The sequence below is a fragment of the Papilio polytes genome, unplaced genomic scaffold (assembly GCF_000836215.1).
Source record: "Papilio polytes unplaced genomic scaffold, Ppol_1.0 DF823731.1, whole genome shotgun sequence".
Lineage (NCBI taxonomy): Eukaryota > Metazoa > Arthropoda > Insecta > Lepidoptera > Papilionidae > Papilio > Papilio polytes.
In genome coordinates, this window is record NW_013525473.1 from 4,622,391 (window position 1) to 4,649,043 (window position 26,653).

General features: G+C 31.5%; 7 protein-coding genes across 7 annotated transcripts in view; 2 read left to right on the forward strand and 5 right to left on the reverse strand.

Annotated features, from left to right (window-relative positions):
- Window positions 1-1,439, reverse strand: part of LOC106103505 (tubby-related protein 4) — a 20,214-nt gene extending 18,775 nt beyond the window's left edge. Inside the window, exon 1 of the mRNA XM_013283284.1 lies at window positions 1,175-1,439. Within this exon, the coding sequence (XP_013138738.1) occupies window positions 1,175-1,270 (96 nt within the window). The 5' untranslated portion in view covers window positions 1,271-1,439. The remainder of the gene's footprint in view (window positions 1-1,174) is intronic.
- Window positions 1,440-3,101: 1,662 nt separating this feature from the next.
- Window positions 3,102-10,954, reverse strand: LOC106103707 (DNA polymerase theta-like). The gene is made up of 9 exons (XM_013283539.1): window positions 8,701-10,954; window positions 8,485-8,609; window positions 6,498-8,419; window positions 6,039-6,222; window positions 5,470-5,651; window positions 5,144-5,313; window positions 4,482-4,815; window positions 3,639-3,903; window positions 3,102-3,396 (listed from the first exon to the last, which is right to left on the reverse strand). The coding sequence occupies exons 1-9, from the start codon at window positions 10,806-10,808 to the stop codon at window positions 3,110-3,112; spliced, it is 5,577 nt and encodes a 1,858-aa protein (XP_013138993.1). The 5' UTR covers window positions 10,809-10,954; the 3' UTR covers window positions 3,102-3,109.
- A 487-nt stretch (window positions 10,955-11,441) lies between these two features.
- On the reverse strand, window positions 11,442-15,437 carry LOC106103708 (UPF0415 protein C7orf25 homolog). The gene is made up of 8 exons (XM_013283540.1): window positions 15,015-15,437; window positions 14,673-14,856; window positions 14,134-14,270; window positions 13,619-13,770; window positions 12,765-12,976; window positions 12,411-12,545; window positions 11,774-11,916; window positions 11,442-11,562 (listed from the first exon to the last, which is right to left on the reverse strand). The coding sequence occupies exons 1-8, from the start codon at window positions 15,177-15,179 to the stop codon at window positions 11,479-11,481; spliced, it is 1,212 nt and encodes a 403-aa protein (XP_013138994.1). The 5' UTR covers window positions 15,180-15,437; the 3' UTR covers window positions 11,442-11,478.
- A 269-nt stretch (window positions 15,438-15,706) lies between these two features.
- On the forward strand, window positions 15,707-19,678 carry LOC106103709 (proliferation-associated protein 2G4). The gene is made up of 8 exons (XM_013283542.1): window positions 15,707-15,843; window positions 16,046-16,280; window positions 16,555-16,708; window positions 17,105-17,326; window positions 17,844-17,936; window positions 18,280-18,393; window positions 18,758-18,904; window positions 19,320-19,678. The coding sequence occupies exons 1-8, from the start codon at window positions 15,759-15,761 to the stop codon at window positions 19,407-19,409; spliced, it is 1,140 nt and encodes a 379-aa protein (XP_013138996.1). The 5' UTR covers window positions 15,707-15,758; the 3' UTR covers window positions 19,410-19,678.
- A 425-nt stretch (window positions 19,679-20,103) lies between these two features.
- On the reverse strand, window positions 20,104-20,912 carry LOC106103710. Its single transcript, XM_013283543.1, has 3 exons — window positions 20,804-20,912; window positions 20,571-20,727; window positions 20,104-20,443 (listed from the first exon to the last, which is right to left on the reverse strand). The coding sequence occupies exons 1-3, from the start codon at window positions 20,809-20,811 to the stop codon at window positions 20,249-20,251; spliced, it is 360 nt and encodes a 119-aa protein (XP_013138997.1). The 5' UTR covers window positions 20,812-20,912; the 3' UTR covers window positions 20,104-20,248.
- A 247-nt stretch (window positions 20,913-21,159) lies between these two features.
- On the forward strand, window positions 21,160-23,756 carry LOC106103750. The gene is made up of 5 exons (XM_013283604.1): window positions 21,160-21,732; window positions 21,807-21,929; window positions 22,116-22,262; window positions 22,416-22,637; window positions 23,492-23,756. The coding sequence occupies exons 1-5, from the start codon at window positions 21,268-21,270 to the stop codon at window positions 23,753-23,755; spliced, it is 1,221 nt and encodes a 406-aa protein (XP_013139058.1). The 5' UTR covers window positions 21,160-21,267; the 3' UTR covers window position 23,756.
- On the reverse strand, window positions 23,748-26,533 carry LOC106103749 (protein kinase APK1A, chloroplastic). Its single transcript, XM_013283603.1, has 4 exons — window positions 26,154-26,533; window positions 25,846-26,012; window positions 24,622-25,673; window positions 23,748-24,362 (listed from the first exon to the last, which is right to left on the reverse strand). The coding sequence occupies exons 1-4, from the start codon at window positions 26,312-26,314 to the stop codon at window positions 23,970-23,972; spliced, it is 1,773 nt and encodes a 590-aa protein (XP_013139057.1). The 5' UTR covers window positions 26,315-26,533; the 3' UTR covers window positions 23,748-23,969.
- Window positions 26,534-26,653: the final 120 nt, after the last annotated feature.

The following is a 26,653-nucleotide window of genomic DNA, read 5'->3' on the forward strand; positions in this document are numbered from 1 at the left end:
TTCTAGACACCTTGGGTCATCAAGGTTAAGTGCTATGAATATTATTTTGATATTCGAAAAAATATAATTCTGCCAAGTTAAGGGTTAATTGAATTGTTGACCTCAACTGTTATTTCCCGACCTCAAGGGCTGTCGTGCTATCCGTCCTCAAATTCCCTTCCAAATTACTTTGACACCGTCAAATGGTTTTCAATCTAAGCCGATGATAATGGAAATTTAATGCGCTCCGATCAGTCGGATAATATAGCTAAGAACTAATAACCGCTAATCTATTTCATATTTAACACTTACGGCCGAATACTGGAACATAGTTTAAATATAACAGCGTCTTAAACGATAAGACCATGCTTAAACTTCTAATTCCTTAGCAATTCTCTAATAAGCAATTCAGTATTTAGCTGTTGACATTAAAATAGATAAGGAAATAACTTAGATGACCTCGTGGCGGGTAACTTAATCCCAAAGAGGATGTTCCAATTTGATTCAGTTGATTTGATTTTCAACTATGAATTTTAAAATATATATCGAGATTTTTACGATCATTCGTTTCAAACTGAAACATACAATGACAAAAAAAAATACAATTGTGATAATTTAAAAAGTTGTAAGAAATACCTTTTTGTGACATAAAATATAGGGTTCAAAGCTAATTTCTTATTGGTCTATATTGTTTTTATTATATTTCAAGAATATTTGCTAGAAAAAGGTAGATAGATTATAACGTGTTAGTTAATATTTTAAAAAATGATAAAAGAGGTTATTTAAAATGTTTATAGTAACTTAGGAATAAGATTTAATCAGTATTCAGCTCATTTGTGTTTGATTGAATACGTAACGAGGTAATAAAGTACATTGTTTAAAATATCTTCTGCAAACACAACCATTTGCCGCGGCGCAATCAAGCTGAAAAGATTGCGTTTACTATGTTGAAATATGTTTATTATCATACTTATAAACAATTGAATAATAATTGCAATATTACTTCTCAAAAACAAGACTTTAAAAAGGCAAAAAACAATAAGTGCAATTGAAATGGGAAATCGTAGACTAGGTTACTGTATTAACGTTATAATTAGATAAATTTTTAATTATTGCCAAGTCATATAGCATAGTTGCCTAGTAAAACTGATATTGAGAGAAGTATAAGTGGCATATAACAAAAATTGGCACGTACCTCTGGCAACTCGTCGGGCACCTTTCCCATCCACGACAACGACAGTATAGTACAATCGCATTTAGCGTTAACATTACGCTCGAAGTGTAGATGCATTTTTGAGTAGATTTCACACCTGTTTGAGAGACATTGCTATTGTAAAGACCGCGAGCTTCACACCTGTCTTGGTTAATTTTGTGTATTTTTTCGAGGTTATCAGCAAACACATTTTCTGATATGTTGCATTGGAAACGCGACGATGTCAGGTAGCGTGTAAGCGTGCCGAGCGGCCGAGGGGCGTTCGGTTGTCTTGACAGGGTGACAAGCGAGGCTCGGGCGCGCGGGGCGGCGGGGTGTGGGGGAGCGGGTATTGATTGTGCGCAGGGCTGCGGAGCGCACCCCGCGCCCTCTCACGACATTTTCCGCCCGCCTGAAAAACCGGACTTTACACGGAGATGGCGCTTAGATTACATTCAAACTGAATTTCTGTAACTGAATTTTGAAACAGTTTGAACACGTTTAGTAACAAAATACTAAATGTTAAAATTAAAATTGACAAACTAGGTAATAATTTTGTATAAAAAAAATAACTGTTTACTTTAGTAACAGTCCCTCTTTTCCTAAGTGACAGTAGTTTCAACTATCCGCACAGCACTTAACTCAATTAAAATGTACGAGTGCTTTTCTAACGTGTTTGTCCTCTCTAAATTTATTCATATAGAATAAACAGGCTTTCTCAAAGTGTTCTGTTACTGTCTGAGTTCCCAACCTCAGCTTTTGCTCACGTGCAATATTTATCTAAAGAAAGGATAATGCGGGTCGTTATCCAGTGTTTTGCACAACAATTGTTGAGATTTTCAATGGAGACGGCTGTAGTCGCTACATTTTATCTCTCTTCGAATTGAATCCATTTTTATTCCTTTTTTATGTTAAACGTTTTATATTATTCATAACCTCGATTACTTTGTCAGTCGGACATAAAAAAAAGATATATTTCAGGAAGTACAATGAAATTTTTCCGCTCGGTGAAAAGCTTCTTGTTTAGATTTTATTATAAAAAAGTAGATATTTTACACAAGCTGTCGACCGCGACTCTGTCTGCGGGAAATTAAAAAAATAGTGGTCTACGTGTGATCCACTAAAGAGATACATAGTAACGAACACCAATTAGATGGATTTTCGCGTTTAAAATATTAGTAAAAAGTAATATTTGGCTGGGAATCAAATATTGTAAGACCAGATATCGACTACTGAATACATTAATAACATAGGGGTCATAAATCATAATTTTAATCGAACCTTATCGCTCGGCATTGATTTTGTAATATCCTATTCGTTAACCGGTACAGCGGTACATAGTGTAGGTAGCCATCTCACTGCCTAACGATATTGAAGTGACAGTGCGTGATAAATTGATCGATTGATTCTGATCGAAAGAAGATTGGTAAAAAACATATCAAAATTATACCAAGACTTTATCGAGATTTTTAAAGAAATATTTGATGATACTCTATATTTACATATTATAATTAAACATCCATTAAAATGATTTTTATTCAATTAAAACATTTTTATTACGTAAAGCTTATGTACTACTAGCTTTCGCCAGCGAATTTTTTCCGCGAGGAATTAAAAAAAAAACATATGAGTAGCCTGTATGTTGTTCCAGACTATGCTCTACATCTATGACAAATTTCATTGAGATCCGTTCAGCCGTTTCGGCTACAAATTCTAACAAACATCCATCTATCTAAACTTTCGCGTTTATATTAGTTAGAAGTCAGATGGTAATTATTGCCGAGCTAGAGTATGGAAATGAAATATTTGAATAAAACACAAATTTCGGATAAAAAGAGATTTTATTTGCAAAAATAAACTAATAATCCATGATAATATAGTAAAATATTTTAAATATTACAGACTATATATTTACAAATTTCATTACCAGTCTCAAATTCATACCAATATTTCATTAAGTTTACCCCAAGTTTTTCCCGATTTCACTTTAACTGGTAGCGGAACATTTAAACTTACCGTGTCCTCCATAACTTGTTTTAGAACTTTCGAGAATTCTTTCATATGTTTTTCTTGTACTTCATAAATGAGTTCATCGTGCAGTTGTAGGATGAGACGAGGTTTTATATGAGGCAATTGCGTTTTATCTATAGCGCACATCGCTGCTTTGGCGACGTCGGCTGCCGACCCTTGAATTGTCGTGTTAACTGCTTGACGCTCTGCAGCACCTGTATTAAAATTATATCAAAAACACTATAAACTGCAATAATCTTACTAATATTTTAAATGCGAAAGCTTAGATGGATGGATGGAGGTTTGTTAGAGTTTGTAGCCTAAACATCTAAACAGATTAGGAAGAAATTTGGCATAGATGTAGAGGATAGTCTGAAAGAACGCATTTGTATTTTTTAATTCCGAAGGACGGAGTCGCAGGCATAAGCTATGTTCAATAAATGAAAATAAAACTAACTTCTTTTATGAGGTTGATTACTTCTAATATCAGGTAAATATCTTCGACGTTTCTTTAGAGTTTCAACATAACCGTGTTCCTTACACGCGTCTATAATTGTTTGTGTGAACATTTTTATCGAGGGATACGTTTTATAGAATGTATCCATGAAGACTGCAGCTTCGACTTCTGTTACATCTAAATGTTGACTCAAAGTCCTGTTGCCCATACCGTACAAAATACCGTAGCAAAGTTGTTTAGCTTTCTGACGGAGATCGTCGTCAACCTATGGGAAAAAGGCACACAATTATCATCCAATACTATTTTTAAAATTTACTATACATCGTCACCTTCCTCCTTATTTTACTCGCGTAAGGTCGGCGCAACGGGTTTTTGTCCTCCACATAACTCTATCATACGTTATCTCAGTCATCACTCCTTTCTTGATCATGTCACCTGGCACGCAATCCATCCATCTCTTTCTAGGTCCACTTCTACTGGTGTACCTCCACACTCATAACTAACGTTCTCCTTGTTACATGCGAATCATCCCTCCTCATAACATGCCCATACCATGTAAACCTTTTACTCTTGACCTTCTCTACGACTGGGGCTACTCTCAAACTTCCTCTAATATTTATAATAATCTAATATTTCTTATCTTTCACGACACATCCATCTTAACATTCGCATTTCTGACACATGTAGTTTCATTTCATCCGTCCCTTTACTGCCCCATATTTAAATTTACTATACAAATTCCAAAATTTATAATTTTTACTGTATTAACCATACGATGACACTTTAAACAAAATAGACCCATTATGTTTTTATTTTCAAATCATTTTTCGAAAAGATTTTTACCTCTTTCTCTGATAAAGAGCTCCACGAAGCCGCTATAGCTTTGAAAACATCAACATCAGACCTCATAATCTTCGTCAAAACAGGGTCACGGCTGTAGTGGGTGAGTATTCTCATTTCCAACTGACAATAATCAGCAGAAACGAAAACACAGCCCCGAGTTGCTACGAACACGTTTCTGCAGTTGAACTCTATCACGTCGGTAGAAAGGTCATTTTCGTTTGTCAACGTGAGATATTTTAGGGGAATAGAGAACGTTCTTGGTACATTTTGTAGGTTCGGCTCTCGCATAGTTATACGACCGGTGCAAGTGTGCATTGTGTAGGAGGGGTTTATTCTGAAAACAATGTCGTATTCATGACTCTCACCGCTCGCTCACTATATCAAACACTATGTAAGATATGCGAGTTAAGACTATTCCGAAATGTTTTCATACTAAATAGAGAGTGTTTTATTAAAGTGGTTCTTTAGTTTGTTAATGGAACTGCTACGTAAAAGAATATCTGTAAGAGCACGTAAAATAAAAAAATAACCATGGGTTAAAGTTAAAACCCCAGATAAAATAACTAAAAACACTTTTTAAAGATCTTTAAAGGGTGGTCTATATTTTGTATGTGTGTTTCTGCAATAGAAGCCCACGTTGATAAATTCCATGTAACACAAACCTGTCGACCGTAGAGTAGTTGCTAGCTTTCTCAGTCAGTGGGTATAAAGTTTTAGTTAATATTGCATTTAATTTTCTCCAGTATATAACAATACTGGCCAGAGGACTATTATGTGCGGTTAGCACACTTTTCCTTGTACTCACTCTCCTACCTTTGTAGAATCCTAATACCTGGAATTTAAAAAAAAATCACAAAAAGTTGACACATCCCATGCCACTATGATTGCAAAAGTGAACTTAGGAATCAAAAAGGTAGCAATCAAAGTGTTAATTTAACAATATCTTAAACTTACTACAACCATCTTATAAAAAAAGCAATAAAATCACCTTCGCGACATCTTTCGACGAATTAAAATTAAAATGATATCCGCATATTTTGTAAGCTTTCTTCATCAATATTTCTTGCGAATTTTTCACATCAATCAAAAGTTTCGCGGACAGATCTCTGTCGACCGCGAGGCCGTTGTATTCGCAATTCGCTAAAATCCTTGCAACATGAGTTTCCACATCTATAAGATAAATAAAACTCTGCTAATTGAAAAAAAATGCATACTGACAAACAAAAGAACCTGATAATCAGAAAAAAATAATAGTTTTCTTTTTTTTTCATTTCCTGTTTCAGTACTAATAAATCGAAACCAAGGATTTTCGAATAACACCTTTAGTACAAATATCAAAAAAACTTCAACATTGTCATTTATATTCTACATCTGGAGACTATGCTTACTGCATTTATTCCACCAGAGACAAAGTAAAATAAAATTCACAACACTAACTCGATACTATTGAAAACGAATTATCTCTCGTATTCGATTTACTCGTATTAAATTACAAGATGTCATCTACACCTACATTGAATAAAATGCAGTATTTTGTGTAATAAAATATAAACTAACTTGCTACATTGTTGATATCTTGATATTGTTTTAAAACAAGCTCCTTTTGTTTTTCAGCTAAAGATTGAACGCACCAAGCTTTCAATAAAGAGCTTTCTATACAGTCGATGTTTTTAAGATTCTTTTGTGCATTCCCAATCTTTAAAAGTTCCGACGACAAATCTATATCACAGTATTTTCTCATCTATAAAAAAAACATATATCAATAAAAAAAAAATCCTCTCTTTATAGCATTCTTCAACTTGGCTTGTGTTATTAAAAAAAATCCATGCAACAGAAACTAATCATTATTCCAGGATAAAAGTGACTAGAATTATGCGCTATTGCAGACTTTATTCTATTTTTTTGCCAAATTTTATCTAGATTCCTTTAGCCATTGAGTTACAGAGTAACAAACATCTATATGTTTATTTAATCTATGCATTTATAATATTAGTAAAAGTATCAAAATAAGCTTACCAAGTAGTTGATGTCAGGTATTTTTTCATCGCTCTGTATTAACCATTCAACGAGTGACAAATCTGTACAATTCTTAGTTAAATCTACACCTAAACTACGTTTTAAATGCACGTAAGCCGTTATCAACGACAATACGTTTACTTGAAGTGAGTCTTTACTTAGCCATTGTGATATTCTTTTCTTAATATCGTTTGACTTTAACGTCACCGAAGTTAAATCAAAGTAAATACATAGATCGTTACTTAAACATACCGCTATTCCTTTTATACCTTCAACATTATTCAAAACTTTCCCTTTCTGAGTCTCGTCAGCGTTAATAATACTACTTCCAATTACTTCTGTTGCTGAAGCTGATTCATTTATATCTAGATATACAGAAGCATTACACCAAGTTTTTATTTTATTAGAATATTCTTTCAAGTCTATTTCTCTCAAAATATAACAATGAATAATTTTCTTTCTTATTTCAATGCTTAATTTTTGTGATCTTTTACATTTTAAAGTAATTAAATAATTGATATCAGTGTCCCTTTTAACTCTCTTTGCCTGCTGTGGCTCATTTAATCCGGGACTTTGTCTTTTAAGTGGACTTTTGTAATTCCAGATTTCAACTGCATCCTGGGAGTCAATAATTTCGACAACCTGAGAGATATTTAGATTTTCCAGTTTATGTTCCTTTTTATCTTCTTCGTACATTAATTTAATATCTTCATCGTCTTCAGTGACTGCGATAGAAGATGTAAATGCGTTTAATATCGACTGGCGATCTATCGTAATATTATTCAAGCTTGTATTTTTATTAATATCATCGCTATTGCTGAAGTTAGACGGTAAAAGATCGATTGGCAATGTCTCATCAAAGAAACTGGATTCGCTTTCATCAGATGAAAATAAGCTAACATCTTTAGAAGTTATATCTTTACCAGTAACATCATTTAATGGTTTGTTATCATTAGCGTTTTCTCCAGCAACAATCAGTTCATTGTCTCCGAAACTAATTTCTGGTGACATTGTTTTATCCGATGCTCGTAATTTTGATATATTATTTAACGCAGTGGAAAAATCCAGAGATTCCCATACTATATCATCTTTGAATCTCGACGGATTATCAGAATCAGACAAATTGATATTTCTCACTATAGGACTATCTATAATTTCAATGCAGTCTTGGTCAGTCTTTTCTATCTTAAATGATTTCTTTACTTGCGTGGAATTACATTTACCATCTTCGGTATTTTTCACGTTATCTTTATCTACTTCTTCATTTGGTAACAAGGATCCATTATTCAGTTGTTTCTCCTTTTTAATTTTTTCCTCATAACTTCTTTTATCAGTTACAATACTAGTTATTGTTTGAAGACTAGATTGTTCTTTTGTTATTGAAATTTCAAAAGTTACGTGGCCATTTGTTCCATTAATTTTGTTGCAATTTTCTTGCGAATTCAAGAAATTGTTACAATTGGGATTTGAATCTTTATCATTGCAAGTTGTTTTCTGTATTTCGTTCCATTTTATTTCCGTAACTCCAATCTCTTCTTGTAAATATTTTCTCGCTTCAAGGATCAAATTTAAAGCCGCCTCTTTAGCGGTCATACCGCAACAGCCGGTGATCCAAATGTTTTTAATTTTATTGCGTTTCTGTAAATCACTTTGATCATCGCCATCTCTTTCTTTTTCGCTTTGGAAAGGGACAGCTTTTAGCAGTATATTTTCTATCGTATTTACATCTGCTGAGGCTACGCTTGATATTGTTTCGAAACCTTTATCAAACAGTGCCCTTGCTCTTATCCCATTTAATGATGTCAACTTCATTAATTCAATTAATTCTGAATGTATACCAAAATGAAGACGATCTTGGAATTGAGATATTAACAATTCCATATTCTTCCATCCCAATTGATGACAAAACGCTGTTACCATTCCTAAAATAAAAATGTTAGCTAGACATGCGAAAAATAGTTTAAAAAACTCAAAACTACACGCTTACCAGCAAATGTAGCAGCAGCTTGTTGTAATCCTTGTAAGAAACCTCTGGGACATTGAAATTTCTCTGCTACTTGTGATAGTGGTACTTCATTTACTAAATCTTGCAACGCTAATGCAGTATAAAACCTACAAAAGAAGATAAATTAAACATATCGTTAAAAACAAATTAACACTGAAGAGAAATAGTATTTTTTACTAACAGAATGTGACAAAATACCTTTTATGTATATTTAATTTCTTTTGGTCAACTTTAGCATGATTACTCCCTCTCAAACGCTGTATTATAAAACTCTCTTGAATACCAATCAGTTCACCAACTTTTTTCATTGCTCTGGTTAATGATTCCCATAATGTTAACAAATGCAACCAATCAATATCATTCCATTGACTGCTAACACTGTAAGGTGTCACTAAATAAATGAGATGTAAATCATTCTCTAGTACAATACATTGTCGAGCCTTCTGTAGTTCACAGAATAATGACAATCCATCATTTGGAGCCATTGAGGATGATAAACAAGCTTTACCTAAAGATGTCGCTACATATTGAAACTCAGTACCATCATCCTGTACTCTTATCAATTCATAATTTTTTAATTGTTCTAAAGTTTTCCCTAATAACAACATCTGCGATTGTGTCTTCTTCTCTTGGTTAAATAACAATGAACATTTTGTATACAGATTCAATTCAGACTCTGTACAAGTTACTTGACTTGCGATTATTTCAAGAACAGCCCTCATGTACCTGTCCTCACTTTCAATGCAACTTTTAACAGGACTCAAAACACCTACCATTAATTCTTGGCCTATTTTTTTCTCAGCCTCAGTACATATAAGTATACTTTCTCCTTTTACATCTCTGCCCATCCTACCTGCTCTACCAATCATCTGTTTATAAGTTAAAATATTTAATGGTTGTCTTTGAAATACAGGTGTTCTTATAATAACTTTTCTTGCTGGTAAATTAACACCAGAGCTGAGTGTAGATGTCGCCACTAAAACTCTTATAGCACCAGATTTGAATGCACCTTCGATAATATCTCTTTCATCAAAAGTAAGGCCTGCATGATGATAAGCAACACCAAAAGATACAATATTTTTTAGTATATTATCCAAACCAACAGGACAGTTTTTAAGTTGTTCCAAAACTTCAGCTATCCTTTCTGTATTTAACTGATTTCTTAAAACTGTACCTATTTCATTATTTGTACATCCCAAGTTGAAAAATGTGGCAGCAATACTTTGTGCTAGACTTTCACACCTATTTTTAGTCATGCAAAATATTAACACTGAACAACCTTCCTTTATAGTCTCTAAACAAATATTTAAAACACTTCCATTTTCATTTTCCAACCCTGTATTATCATCTATTGATCTCAAGTATGTTCCTTTTTTATCATAAATTTTTTTCCCCACTAAACAATATTCTTCTAGGGGGATAGGTCTAAAATCTGTAATAAATAATTCTGCATCCAACCAAGCAGCCAAAACCTCTAAATTAGGTAATGTAGCCGACATTCCTACTATTTGAATATTGATATCTGCTTTCAAAGATATGTATTTAATTTTAGTCAACAGGAGCTCTAAAATGTATCCACGGTTTGAATCACCCAGCAAATGTAACTCATCAACCACAACTGCTCCTAATTCAGAAATGTTACCATCATCAATAAGGCGGTTGACTAAACTATTTGCTTTTTCTATAGTACATATAGCAACATGCACAGCTTGTAAGCCACCAGGTGGTGATTGTGATCCCATAAATCCTTCAACTCTTACCCCAGAACTGGAAAGTATGTCTTGCAGATAAAACATCTTCTCTCTCACAATAGATACAAAAGGTAAAATAATTAATACCTTTTTTTGACGCTCTAATATTGTTTTTATTGTAAGTATTTCTGCTACTAAAGTTTTTCCCGCAGACGTAGGCGCAGAATAAACTAAATTACGATGTTCTAATAGCACATTTGATAGGCTAAGGCAGGATACCTGCCATTCAAACATTTCTTTGATACCTTTAGCTTCATATTTTCTTGTAATTTCAGGTGGTAAGCCCCAATTCTTTAACTTTCTTACATTCGCATTGTTCTCAGATTTTAAAACATCCTTAGTACATAGACTTAGCTCTAAGTTGGAGACAGCATTTTTCACTGTTTTTTTCTTTACATTCTTACTGATTCGTTCAGCTACTGGGACAGTATTTGTAACGTAGTCTTTCACAGTTACTAAAGAATTGTGTATTGAAAAAGAATTGTCGAAACAAGATTCCAAAAATGAAACATTCTCTACCAATATTTGAGAATCGATCACATCATTATTTGCCATTTATATAAATTTAGTAACTTGTACATTAAACTAAATGGACATGTGATTAAAATATAAACGATACCAACACAGTATTATTGAATAGATGATTTTTAGATTTGTTTATTTACAATTTATGATTAAAAATTCATCAATCACATTTTAAAAATGACATTTACGTTGACTTGATCATCATAGAGTATTCCGTAGACGTCAATGTCATTTTTGTTTCAAAGTAAAACCAAGGAACAATCTAATTGTTCTTTGGTTCTACAAAAAAGAAAAATATTTTTGTATACCTCAAAAACGCATTTACTAATTAACTTGTATCTCTCCTTAAGTTTCTTTGTTATAAGCAGCTAAAAAGCCTTCATATAAGGGTAAAAGAAACATTCAATTATAAATATCATTTATATTAAAATAAATAATATCACAAATTATTGCTTACGATGCAATGTAATATCACAAGTGGATTTTATTTACAGAAAAATATTTAATTTTATTCACAAAACCCAACTATTAAATACACAATGCAACAAATTAAAGAAATATCGTGATTTTCATGCTTTTAACCTTTAAGTTATATTTTAGACTACATTTAAAAGGTGTAACTTTTTTACTTTAGCATATCAGTATTATTTTTTTTATTTCGAATTTTTTTATAGATACGCTTTTCCAAAAATATGGAAAATCATAAATCAATTTTAGTAGCAGTGGGTTCTTTTCCTTCTGTGAGGGCTCGCGATTCGTGGATGAAAACCGCGTATGTAACACCCTGAAATTAAAAAAGAGAAACATTTAATACTAAAAATATGTATGGTTTTACAAATTACAAAACAAATAAATAAAGACGGCATATTAATAAAAATAAAATGCCAATAATTGATACCTTCCACTTCAAATTCGGATACAAAAAATCCACATAAACAAAATCATACATACTAGATATATTCCTATAACGCTTCTTTCAGGGTTAAAATACATACCTGTTGCAAAGCAGCTCTAACAAAACCTTCATTTGCTGATACAGTCAAAGCTTTAATTCTGTGGCCGAAATTAAATATGACTTTAGATCGCAATCTCACATGGCCTCTAATCTTCAAATTCTGTCTTGGATAATCATCTGCACCTATAAATATAATTATTTTCAAAATAAACTTCATTGCCCCCAAATAAACTTAATTGTCCCCATCATTTCGTCGCATAACATGTCCATAACACGCTAAAGTTTTACTTCTCAATTTCTCCACCACTGGAGACTTAACTTTCTTCAACAACTTCTTAACTTTATCCATTCTTGTCACACCACACATCCATCTTAACATACGCATCTCAGCCACATGCAATCTCCTTTCATCCGCTTTGGTGGCCCAACATTCAGATCCATACAATAGACTTTTTTGTGCGAGTTAAATAACAAGCTAGATAAGCAGCCTTCAAAACTTCAATATCTATGCCAACTTTATTTGAGAGACAATTTTTTTTAAAGTTTATTTATATAAAACTTTTCCTGTTAATAATAAACACAAAAAAAAAGCAAAAATGATACAACCATTCAAGTTTGTTGCAGCGATCAAGTTAAAAAGGTTTTTTTATGTAAAAAAGTATTAAAACATTTCTCACCACCACTGTCATCTGGGTAAACTTTGATCATTTCTTTCAACAATGCAGTCCTTTGCTTTTCTAAAGGTCCTCCCAAAATGTCGATAATTTTATTAAAATCATCCCATGCAGTTTTGCAGCACACTAAATTCTTTCCTAAAAATAGTAACAGCATTTAACTTTTTTTAATTTTTTTATAACCTATTCTGACAATACTATCAAAATAGGTAAAAACATTGAACAGTCTTAAAAATCTTAATCTCTGTAACGCTTACCTACTCATTGGTATGATTTATAAATATTGCACTAAAAAAACAAACATGAAAATAAAAAAATAGTATTTTTTGTGTATGTCAATTTAAATGTTTTTATTACCTTGAAACAATCTGTCCAGCACCGGCTTAACAGGTCTTTCCGCTTCCCAAGCAGCTTGCTGTGTTAGCACTTCCTGTTTGAATACGTAATTACAATGTCCATTTGTCATATTACTAACATACGCCATCATAGCACTAACATCCAGATTTAATGTTTTAATTTCTAGTTGACTTTCTTTACATTGGGGAACTTCTTGGACGGAATTTTGTTCACTGTAAATTATAAAATAACAGATATTAAAAACAAGACTAGATGTTTGCATGCAACTTAATCCTCATAATATACTATCCTCATAATGTATTTAAATTATTTTTTATAAGTCGTAAAACTTTAAATTCAAATACTCTAATGTCTGTTATGGGCTGAGAATTTAAGTAACCATAGCAATCTTCATTACTTGGTGATATTGTTAGTTTTTGTCTCTTTCTTACAAAGCATTTTTTCCATTTGACCCATCCCCTAAGTTTGATACTGTGAAAATAAATTGACAAAAGAGTGTCTAGGAGATTTTGTAAAAAAAGGAATATTCCATAATAAGCTGTAACAAAAACATGCACCTCACCATGTGCAAATGTAATATTTCATAAGTATTTAAATTTAAGCAAGTTATTTTAAGTAGGGTTGTAATGGAACTCTGCGTATGCATAACTATAATTGTTATACATTATATTTGCATAATAAATTGTATCTTGTAATTATGTACCAATCTGTATTTTGGTTTAACATAGTTTTAGTTTTTATTTCTGTAATAAATCGCAATTATTATTTTACTATTGACCTCCGCATCCGCTTCCGCTAAAATGGCCTCCATTACAACCTTAATTTTAAGTATACATAGTAATATTAAGACTTACTTAAAGTCAAGTTCTTCATCAGACTCCCATGAGTTATCACATTCATCATCATGTTTAGTATCAGGTAGAACTTCACCCTTCACTATAACTCCAAGAGATTTTAATTTGTTTGCCAATGATTCTTCTATTCCACTGACAAACTCAAATACAACCTGACAAAAATTATGTATGTAAAAAACTTATAATAGTATTATTTTTGTCCATTTTTAAAGAAAAAATAACAATTAAGAACAATCTATATATATAAAATATAATTGGAATATATACATATAACATCGGGAAAGAAATTACATTTCTTGAACATGGTGTATGATTTGGAGACAGCAAAAACCCAACACTTAAACAAAAATTATCTGTCAGCAAATCTGCATAATCTTTGAAATAAATAGACTGATTTTAACAAGGCTTTCAATAGAAGGTTATTTAGGCTTATGGAATATTACTTTTTATTGAAATTCTGTGTAATAGATATACTTAACAAGGATAATTTTACACACTTAAATAACTGTACTAACCTTTGGTGGTTGATACATACATGGATAGAGCTTAGCACATTCCACATAATCTTGTGCCTGGTCTACAATTGACCTTGCACCATATGATGCATTACCAGAACTGAGTGCTGACAGTGATTTTGGATTCCGAGCTATCACTACAGAAAGGAAGAGATTTTAAATTCTATAATCTTTTCTGAAGAGTTGGTAATTAAAGAAACACATTTCTTAATAAATAACTAATATACAGTCTTGTAGGATAAGAATGTGAAACCTCAATGTGTTGAAAATCACTGATAAATTACAGATTTAAATAATAAATGAATTACTTAAATGTTATGTCTAATTGTATGTGAGATTAACACTTTTTAACATACTGTGTTTACCTTTTTTAAATCTTTATAACGAGAAGGGGGGGTTTGTATCATTAGTAAAATTTTAAATCCCAAAGTGCTCTTAGATATTAGGAAATGAGCTGGCAAAATTGTCCAGCTGCATTGATAGTAGGCTCAGCCAGTATTAATATTACTTTCAATTCTATAATAAGCAATACAATATACCTTTGTTCCATATTTTTCCATTATCACTAACAACATCAACTAACAATTTATTGTCGTCATTAATATGAAATATTTTACACACAGCGACAGCACCCGGTCTGGTTGCACAATCAACCAAAGCACTTAAATGTCTGAGATTCGAACATGCCAGTTGTTCTATTTTGATCTTATCTGATTTCTGTAACTGAAACAAAAATAAATACTTTGAGAATAGAATTGAGTTTTTTTTACAAAGTAGGCACTTTGAATTGGTATAAATAAGTGACTACTGCCGATAGATATTTATGAATTGAATGGTTGCGTACTATATAAGATAAGAAATTAAAAATCAAAAATAATTACTCTTTGTAAAAAATGTATCTCTTGTCGTATTTTCCTTTGCAGTTTCAGATTGCCGTCTAATTCTTCTATAGGATTAATTCGTGTAATAAGTTCTAATCCGAATTTTATTTTTTCATCCAACATTTTCCTTAACTCTTCAGCTGTATGTGCCATGTTATTTTTCATAACTTTCTTTTCTTATTAATTTGTTAACATAAAATGTCTTGCTTAGAACTTTTTATGAAAATTGTGCAATAAAAATTTAAATTGTGAAAGTTTAGGTATTGTAGATTAATTTAGTAGGATTAAACTTTGCGTTTTAGTGGAATAAAAGATTGGTTTTATCTACTTTGCAATTGTTTCGTTAATTTTCCTTTTTATTTATTATTCAAATTGGATTAAACATTTGACATTGAGCTCTTTGATGTTGACTTCCGAGTTGATTACGAAAATGTCAAAACTGTTCAAAAACTCACAAATGAATAGGACAAAAGTTGCGCTTTAAGAAATAAAACATATTTAAATATTACCACTTTAAAATTAATTTCGTTTCTTGAATATTGAAAAGTTACTTCTTAAATTCGGTGAGAATGAAATAATAAAATAACTATGATGAAATTAAGTGTAAGTTATTTAAAATAACTGCGTTTCGAACGTATTCAAAGTTCTTGACTTTTGAAATGACGTCATTGTCACGTGACCTACATCCAACAAATCGGCCAACCAGAAACAAGCACCCGACTAACCAAACTCCAGTTTAGAGAAATGGCTGACGACAAAGAAGTCGAAAAAACTATTGCAGAAGACTTGGTTGTTACCAAGTACAAATTAGCGGGTCAAATTGTTAACCGTAAGTACCACGATAGTTCTTTAATTTACAAAAAGTAACCGATTCATCAGTAAATGATTTTTCTCTACACTTGTCTCATGGACGCGTGTCATCGCCATGCGGACAACGTGCTGTCCCTAAAAGCCAATTTCTAAAACTCTTGAAACTTTTCTTGATCGATTCATGCAAAAATGGTAATCATTTTTGAAATTGTTTGTTTCAGGCGTTTTAGAGCAAGTTATCGCAAAATGTGTGCCTGAAGCGTCTGCCAGAGAAATTTGTGAATTTGGCGACAAATTAATATTAGAAGAGACATCTAAGGTATTCAAAAAAGAGAAAGATTCTAAGAAGGGCATTGCATTCTCGACATGTGTGTCTGTAAACAATTGTATATGTCACTTTTCACCGATACCAAGTGAAACTGATTACTTTCTAAAACAAGGGGATCTTGCGAAGATGTAAGTATAAATCACTCATCGTTCTATAAAAAGAATTCAATTTGATACCAAGTAGTTTTAGGACATTAACTACTTCCTGTGTTCCTAGGATTTACAGCGTACTATTTTATATTTTCAATTATAATATCCAGCATATTAGACAATAATATCAGATATTAGATTTATTAATAAACTATTAAAAAAATATGTAGCCAAGCTCACAATCTGAGATTGCACTACTAAGGACAGTTTTAATTGTGTTAGTATTTGAAACTAGTTATATTTCTTTATTCAGAGATCTTGGTGCTCATATAGATGGCTTTATTGCGGTGGTTGCCCACACCGTGGTGGTTGGTGGTGGGGAGGTCACGGGCCGTGCGGCAGATGTCCTTCTTGCTGCATACCTTGCGAGTGAAGCCGCCTTAAGATTGTTGCGACCAGGCAATGAGGTATTCCATATATTTTAAATTGCTGATTCTACCGATAATAAATGAAATAATGGTCTTAATAAACAAATAATGATTTTTATATGTAATGATAACTTATATTTTATTACTGGAAGTTTCTATCTTAAATTGTAAAGGTATTAGTTCCCTTCCTTACAATGATTAGATATAAAATGGCTTTAGAATTGTTTGATAACATCCTGAATCTTTCCATGATAACTAAAATAGTTAATTTTGGTACAAGCTCAGGAGAAATTAATGTAAATTATTTGTATGTCAGAATAATTAAATTATATTTTGATAAAAATAACTTTACAATAATCATAAAAATTTCTTTACAAATCCTAAAAAAGATGAATTCTATGATTTAATACATGAAACTATTTGTATTATTTTTAGAACCAAGCAATAACAGATGTAGTACAAAAGATTAGTGCAGAATATGGATGTAAGCCGGTTGAAGGGATGCTTTCGCATCAATTAAAGCAATTCCGCATTGATGGTGAAAAGAGTATAATACAGAATCCTTCGGAAGCTCAGCGTAAAGAGCATGAGAAAGCTACGTTGGAAACATATGAAGTTTATGGTATGGATGTGCTTGTTTCTACAGGAGAGGGTGTTGTAAGTTAATTGATTTTATGTTCTTTACCTGCAAAAAAAACTTGTATTTTTTGTCACAAATATTGGACTGACTTATTCCTAATAACAAAAAATATAGAAAATACTGGTTATCTGTAAGTTTATTTAAGGACAATAATTAAAGATAACCTTACAAGCCAATGGTAGTCTAATTGTGCCCTCTCTACCGCTTGGTCTGTGCTTTAGCTTTCAATCTCAGCTACAACCAAATATGCCAAACACTACTGTTTCTTGTTGCAACAGATGTTCATTGACAAAGAAATATTTATTATGTGTAATTTAAAAGTAGAAGTTTTCCATTAGTAGGCCCTGACTTCTTTCCAGGTTTAGTTCACAATAACACATCTGGCAGTACTCAGGGAATATTAAATGTAGTATTAACTCTTCTGAAATGTTTTCCTATGTTTCAGCTTTTAAAATACTTCAACATTCATTTGTATATGTTTATCAATGTTCAATGTTTAATTATAATTGATTTTAATAGATCTATTTCTTACAGGGTCGTGAAATGGATACAAGATGTACAATATATAAGAAAACTGATGAAATATATCAACTTAAATTGAAAGCGTCAAGAATGTTCTATAGTGAGGTAAAAATAATTGCCATGTTTCACAAATAAAATTTCTACATGTTTAAAGATATTGTTCCTGCATATTTAGTCAATTGCATATTTTTAACTTGTTATTTTCTCCCTGAATGTTTTTTTTAGTAATACACATATTGTATTACTATTTACATTCCGGGTATATAAGTGTAATGTGTTTGAGCCATTGTAGAATTCTTTACATGGTGCAGTGGCATAAGTCATTACTACAATAATTTTAGTTTAGTTACTAAACAAATAAGTTTTAACCAAAAAAAAATTAGCAATTTTTGTTTAAATAATTATTAAAGTGTTAAATTATGAATTGAAAAGACTTTTTCCGTTACAGGTTCGTAACAAGCATGGCTCAATGCCGTTCAACTTACGCAGCTTTGATAAGGAGACGAGCGCCCGCCTCGGTGTGGTTGAGTGTGTCAACCACAAGCTTATTGAACCATTCCAGGTAACTTGATAATCAAAACAATTAAGAATTACTTTAGTCCATGCATAATTAAAATAAAACTTGAATACCCTAGAACAAGATTGTAGACTATTCTTCATCTATGTCAAATTTTTGACCGACTTCCCAAAAGATGGAGGTACTCAATTTGTCTGTATGTTTTTTTTTATGTGTGTTATATAAGATAAATTAAACTGTTTGGAGATAGTGATAACCATCCATCCATCTATCCCAACTTTCACTTATATAGTTAAAAGTAAGATTTAGGTAAAGTTTCCACTATAGTATAGAGACTTTAAGGATTCTTTTTATTCTGCATCAACAATAGTTTTAAATGTGAAAATTAATTGTAAATTTTATATAACAGGTGTTATATGAACGACCAGGAGAGTTAGTAGCGCAGTTCAAGTTCACAGCGCTGTTGTTACCAAGTGGTACGCACAGAATTACAGGATTGTCTTTCGACAAGAGCCAGTGTAAGACTGACCGCACCATCAAGGATCAAGAGCTTAATGTAAATATATTTACTGATATCAATTACATGTAAAAATGTTGTTTAGTATATTTTTGGGGTTATTTATGAGATTTCTGATCTTTTTAAGATGTATTACACCCTGATATCTTTCAAAATAGATTCCTATGTAATTCATTTTGAACAAGCACAGGGTAGAAAAATGTAATTTTTTTGAGCTGATTTGTTTTTGTTAACACTTCAGTTTGAAGAATTACAACATTTATAATACTAAATTAACTTTAATTGTTACTGTCATCTTTATTACTCATTTAATCAGATTCTCTTACTACTAAAATGGTATAAATTTGCCTGGGACATGTGTAAGGACTTCTTGGAGAGATCTGAGGACTCTGCCTACCCATCTGGGCTATGGTGTGAGTTATATTATTGTTAATACAATGTTTTTGTCCACCAGTCCCTTCTGAACTCCTCTGCGAAATCCAACAAGAAGAAGAAAAAGAAAACCGGCACAGAAGAAGCCATGGAGGTTGAAACTGCGGCATAGCATATCTGATCACCCTCACAATGAGGACTAAATTGCTGAAACTTTATACCAACTCATTTTCCTGACATCATGCAAAACATTCAGTACAATAAAATTAACTTTGGAAATAAATTGATTATGTAAGAATATTTTATTTTCAACACCCACTCTCCTGTTATAGAAAAATCATTATAAATCTGTAGTCTTACATTTACACAAAGTTTTTCTTAAGGTCACAACAAAAGTATTTGTAAAATTTGAATTAATAAAATAATATTTTTACAAACTATGATCTAATATTTTTTCTTTTACAATCCATGCTTATTTTACCCCTTCATGATAAACACAATGTTAATAAAAATGTGTACATGTTACATGTAGTAATAATGGGACAAGCACATTTGTCTTGGGTGCATTATTTAAAAGTATATATGTTGCTTGATATTCCACAAATTTCTGAATATGGTGTGAAGTATTCATATGAATGTGATAATATTAGCTTTTTTATTAGAATTATTATATTACATTAATAAGACTGAAGAAAGTATGGATGGATTATGTGAAAGAGGATATGCTTAAGAAAAAAGATGGATTCAGATATGACTGCTGTTAGAGATGTATGGAAGAGCAGCACATACTGTGCCGACCCTCCGTAAGGGATCAGGGCAAGTGGTTGATGATGGCTATATTACATAGTGATAATAACACTACAATATAAAGAAGGTTCACTTTTTACTTGTTTATTATGTTGTAAGATATTAAGTCACAACTTGGACAGCAACTTAACATCAATAGCTTGTAAGACTAACAAGTTTAAATAACAATCTAGTTCACAAAATCACATTTTATCCTATATTAAACTATTTTGTTCCCTCTTGGCTTCTTTCAGGTTCAGACGAGTTTGTTGACGAAGATATTTTATCATATGCAGATGTTAATGCATTTGTGGTATGAGTAGGCAGGTTAATTAGGAATTGAAATGTTGATTTCACACCACAGTTCCAGTAGTATTTGAATAAATATGACACTCTATCATTTGATGGGAGTGGAGGCAGCTGTAAGCAAACATAGTTTATGAATCCATTAAATCAGTTTAAACAGATTTTTAAAACGTCGTAATGAAATATGAAAAATACATTTTCTTAAAGGCAAAAACAAGCAATAACCGACACTGTTAATTACCTCAAATGGTATTTGTTTTTTTAATTCACCAACATAGGGGGACACTCCTTTCTCTAATTCATCATAAATTTCTCGAGTCGATTCACTATCCTTCCAAACACCTTTATCAACAGTATAGTACACTGCTGAACCTAAAACAGCCGATTTAATACCAAACCTGTAAATAGAAAGTTCAACTTTACAAATGTTGACTTGCTTAGCATGTATAAAAAAAGCTAAGATTTTACATTTACTTTATCATTTTCTTGGCTTACGAGAACATTAACCTAGAATGTAATTGTTAAAATGTTTGAATTACGTAATTTGACATAATTTCATCTGTCAACTGTCAATGTCATGGCCAATTTATTTTTAATTTTATCGCATTTCCACAATGCTCCTTTCACCAGTTCAGCCACAAATTATAATGCAGAATGTAAATTATAGAACTATTTACCCATTTTAATGCTAATCTATCTCAATATGTGTGTTTAATTTTATTAGAGTTAAACTGAAATAAAATTGAAAAGTTTGTAAGCATTTATTTACTCCTATTGTCTACGATTTGTTTTTAAATTAATAGCATTATTGTCTTTGGTATATGTCAAACTGTTAATGTCATTGTGATAGATATTGTTGTTATATTAATATTAAATTTGTAACTATTAAATGAATGAATTATTGCAAAAGTACGCAAACGATTTAATGCACAACAATCATGAATAATATAGGAAAAATAGAGCAATTAATTGATTTGTGTCTTGTACCAAAACTTAGCAAGAACTATGATGAATGCCAAAACCATCCTGAATTTGGAATTCGTAATAAAAACTTGGATAAAAACTTTAGTTTTCTCCTAAAACAACTCGAGGAAGTTAATTTCAAGACCTGTAATAAACCCGAATCGGTGATATCGCAACTATTGATTTTGTATTTTGAGTTATCAGTTAATACCACATGGAACGATGCAAATTGTTTGAAATGCTCCGAAAAATTGAATTACTATTTTCAAACATTCTACGAACTCAGTCTTATTAATGTATTATCCGAAAAGACTGATTTCGACCATCAAGAAATATTCGACAAATGTTTGGAAAACCTGCATAAGAAGCTGTCTCCAGCTGAATTCAAAAAATATCCAGCGCAAATTGCTGTATATCTTACACTTATTAAAGATCTAAAAGTAAGTCAGTAACAATATTTATGACAACTAATATATTATTATCCTCAATATATTTTTCTGTTCTTTATTTTCAGAGATATAATGTGACTGTAGGACCTTCAAGAATACTTCCAGCAGCTTTGAACTTGATAGATGATTATATAATAGAGAATAAGCTCAATGGATTAAAGTCTTGCCTTTCCATATTGCAGTGCATGGTGAGAAAATCTTTGTTAAACCTTAGTATTGATTTTCTACATGACAAAGATAATAAAATAAATCTATTGTAGAATGGACATTAAAATTTTTTTTGCAAACACATTATAACTTGATACAAAATAGTTTGGTTTATGTTTTTATCAAGTAATGACTTTTTAATAAATATTGTATGTATTTATGAACAGAATAAGGATGCATTTGACAAGGGGAATTATTTTGAAGTTGTATATTTGAGTCTCAAGAAACTTACAACAGAAAAAGATATTGAAGCAACAAAATTGCTGTTTGAGTGTTTAATAACTATGTACCATATTCTACCAGCTAATAGTAAGGTATGTTTTATTAAAAAATATTTTTATTTACACTTAGAGTAATAACCATCTAATATTTTCATCAAAAAGATATATTACTAAGTAAGAAAAATAATAATCATTATTTTGGTAATATAAAGGTGCAATTTGTTAAACTAATATTTGATTTTTCAGAAAGTAAAACTAGATGAAATGTATAATGCAGTACTGGACCAACTTATTGTTGAATCTAATTTATACAGAAAAGCGGAATGTCTAAAGTTTATAAGGACTATAATATCTATTCATAAAATACACTGTTGCAATAGAATTATATTTTTTGCAATAATTTCTGATAACTTAGACTTGTGCTGCAATGAAGCTGTGAGTGAAGTGCTATTGGAAATTGTACTACAGGTGTGTATTAACATCTTCCGTCTATCTATATCTATATCTATCTTACTTCTTACTAATATTATAAATGCAAAAGTTTAGATGGATGGATGTTTGTTAGCGTTTGTAGCCTAAACGGCTGAATGGATCTCCATGAAATTTGGCACAGATATAGAGCATAGTCTGGAGGAACACATAGGCTTCTTTTTACCCCGGGAATAGTTACGGTTCCCATGGGATTCATTAATTTAGTTTTTTAATGTTTACTCGATCATTCTGCAACGGTTCAACATATCTTATTGAAATTTGGCACAGATACAAAACAAAGTCTGGAGTACACATGGGATAAGGTTCATCCCCGAGAAATGTCTGGTTTCCGAGGGATACATAGCATTTTGTTATTTAAATAGTTCGCATGTTTTCTAATACCACGCGGATGAAGTCGCGGGCAACAGCTAGTAATATTATAAATGTGAAAGTTTAGATGAATGGATGGATGTTTGTTAGACTTTGTAGCCTAGACTGCTGATCAGTTCTCAATGAAATTTGGCATAGATGTAGAGGATAGTCTGGAAGAACACATAGGCTACTTGGTTTTGTTTTATTTTTATTATCATGCGGACGGAGTCGCGGACGAAGGCTAGTAATAATTTATTAACACATGAACTCGCAAATAAAATACACATGTTTCCAATTTTCTACTGTAAATTTCTTTTCTTGGAAAATTACAAAAAAGAGTGTTTGTCGAGTGTGTTTTTGTTTATTGTTTTAAAATAATTTCTACAAACATTTTTTCTTAAAAGTCTATAAACAAAAAATGTAATAAACTAGAATTTTACCTTAATTAATCCATTTGTCTTAATTTTTCCTTGTTTCAGACTTTAAAAGAATGGATCAAGTATTGCTGGTGTGTATGGAAATTTTCTACAGGACATAAAATTATTTCCAATCTTTTTAAAGTTCTATATTGTTGTAAAGATGAACACTTAATATCTGAGGTGCATAAAATAATCGTAACTTTAATAAAACTGTGTGATGATGCAGAGAAAAAAAGTATTATTAGTAATCTAGAAAATATTGATTGTACAATCGGTAAGAATTTTATAGACAGGATAAATGCAATAAAATCTGATGTAACATAAAATGTTTTTTTATTTCATAAATGTGTAACAAAATATAATTTGTGAGTATTTAAAGCTTAGAGCTATCACAATAACACTTCTATATAATAAGGAATTCATTTATAGAATTGTGATCTTAGAATGATAACATTTTTAAAACCAGTTTGATTGTTTTGCTAATAAAATAGTGAGATATTAGATTTCAAACTCACCTATTCACGATATTTAAATATATTTATTTGCTCATATCAGACAATGTATCACAAATTTCCTCTATAGATGGTCTATTGAACCTTTCTTGTTGTAAACAACATCTAGAAAGTTCATATATCTCTTTAGCTTTTGTCCAATTTTCAACTTTTGAATCTAAAATACTAGTAATATCACCATTTTCTTTGATACTTTCTTTGACAAAATCTTTTATGTGTATTCTATCATTATTACTGTTAGTAACAATGGGAGTTAAACCAGTAAGCAGTTCTAAAAGTACAACTCCGTAACTGTAAATATCTATTTTCTGAGTAATGGTGCCATAAAATCCTTCAGGGGCCATGTAAGCGGAGGTGCCCATTGGGGATGTGGTGACAAATGTTAAATCATATTGTTTAACAAGTCCAAAGTCACAGATCTGAAAGAAAAACATTGTTTATTGTAAGAAATTCAGAACAAAAAGAAAAAAAGTAGTGGTCCATACATGTTCAGTGATTATTTAGATGGTTCGTTAAAAATCTCGATAAAATTAAGCACAAACATAGAACATAGCAAAGTATTTTGTTTTTAATTTTGCATGGACAGAGTCACTGGCAAAAGCTAATTTTTACATACATAAAGTTTGTGTTAACTTTTTTGTGATTATTTCACACTAATAGTTGTAGTTTGTGATTTACCTTAGGGACACAATCCTTTGTGAGGAGAATGTTAGCACTCTTCACATCACGGTGAACAAAATTATTTTTCTTTACAACATTTTGTGTATTGGAGTCACCTGCTGTACTGGTATTTGGAATTATATGTTCACTTGTGTGTAAATATTTTAAACCCTCAGCCGTACCCATCATTATATCAATTCGTTGTCTTTCTGTCAGTTTTTTAGTAGCCAACTGTTCCTCTAACGAACCTCCGTCAACATATTCACAAATGATACATGGAACAGGTCCATTCATAGAGAATCCCAGTATCGGAACAATGTTTTTATGCCTAAATTGAATCAAATTTTTAACTTCGGTGTTGAACATATCAATCACCATATTTGGTTTGTGTGTTGGCCACAGTAAGTGGGTATGAATTTTTTTAACAGCAAGAGGTATTCTGTATTGAGGATGATAGCCCAAGAAGACTTCACCGAACCCGCCACTGCCTATTTTTCCACTAGGACCATATGGACCATCTACTATTGTTTCAGAGAACTGTGATGTTATGTTTTCCAATTCTCTGTACTCAAAATTAATCAAATTATCATCTTCTAATATTTCCTTATCAATATGACTGTGTAAATCAGATATATTAGGTAATGATTGTTGAAAGGAAAAGTTTGTACTGTTCGGTTTAGTTTCCAGAGAGGTTCCTTTTTCACTTTCAGAATTTGTTTTAGTACCACTATGAGATGATTTGACACTAAGCTGTTGTGACTCGGGAAACATCAAGTCTAAATTAGGTATATTTCTTGATGATTGCGCGACTTGTGTAGAGTTACTGTTTATATTTACCGTTCGCAAAATATCTATAGCTGGAATATTATAACTGATATCTCCATTTTCAGTTTTCATCGGCACAGTGCTAATGTTGCATACATTTTTGTCTTTAGATGTGTCATTCTGAATTCTCTTGGTTGGATCAAAGGAATTGAATCTTTCATTCATCTGTTCATTTTCTAATATGATTGATACATCTGTTTCAATATCTGCTCCAGGACCATCACTCGGTCGAGGCGGTCGGTTCTCTGGAAATTAAGTTAATTATGAAACAAACTGCAAATTCATGGTAGATTTTTTTATTATGTTGTTTTGAAAACAGATAGTCAATTAATATACTTCCATTGGTCTTATTAATCTATTTAACCTTATGTTTTTATTAAAGCAAATGGTGTTTTTTAATGAGTAATTTCACTTTACCATGAAGGAGACCGGCAATTTGATCTGCAGCTTTCAAGATATTTGCCTTCAGTACAATCTCTTTTAATGTGGACAATGTTGGTCTTATTTGTCCTGAAGTTCCCCACTCGTCGATCATTATTTCAGCACATTGCCTGTTACTTATTTTTGAATAATTTTCAATAAGTCTATAAAAAAATATGAAAGCTTATTTTAGATTATGAAATTAAGTATTTTTATTAATAATATACACAAAGATGTCTGTAATTATATTAATTTTATTTAAAACATTTGGTTCATACCATTTCAAACATAAATATTACACATACCTTATATCTTTCTCGGTATATTTTTTTTCAAAATCAGAGCTACCAAGATTCTTTGGTATAATTGACATAACATTTTTCCAATCACTATTGGTTTCTAAAGTGTTAATAACCTCATAGAGAGCGCCCGCTGGTAATTTACGCAGTTCCACATTCGCAAGCATTTTAAAAGCGATGTTTTCCTTATGTTTTGATCGTCACTCGCGACGTCAATATTGATAATATTATGGAGTTGGAGATAAAAATTGACTAAAACCTATGTGACAGTATTATTTTTTTTATAACAAAAACGATAACTCGAAATAAGAGATATAATAAAGATATATAAGTTAAAGTAAATCTTGAAAGTACAACACTTGCGCATACGCAACTATCTAAATGGACAATGATCAAATTCACATTGACAAATGACAACTGTCAACTTCTGACTGACGTATAGATTGACAAAGTTATCTGACCCGGTTGCACTGACCCTGACTTTTATAAATGGACAGGCTGCAAGA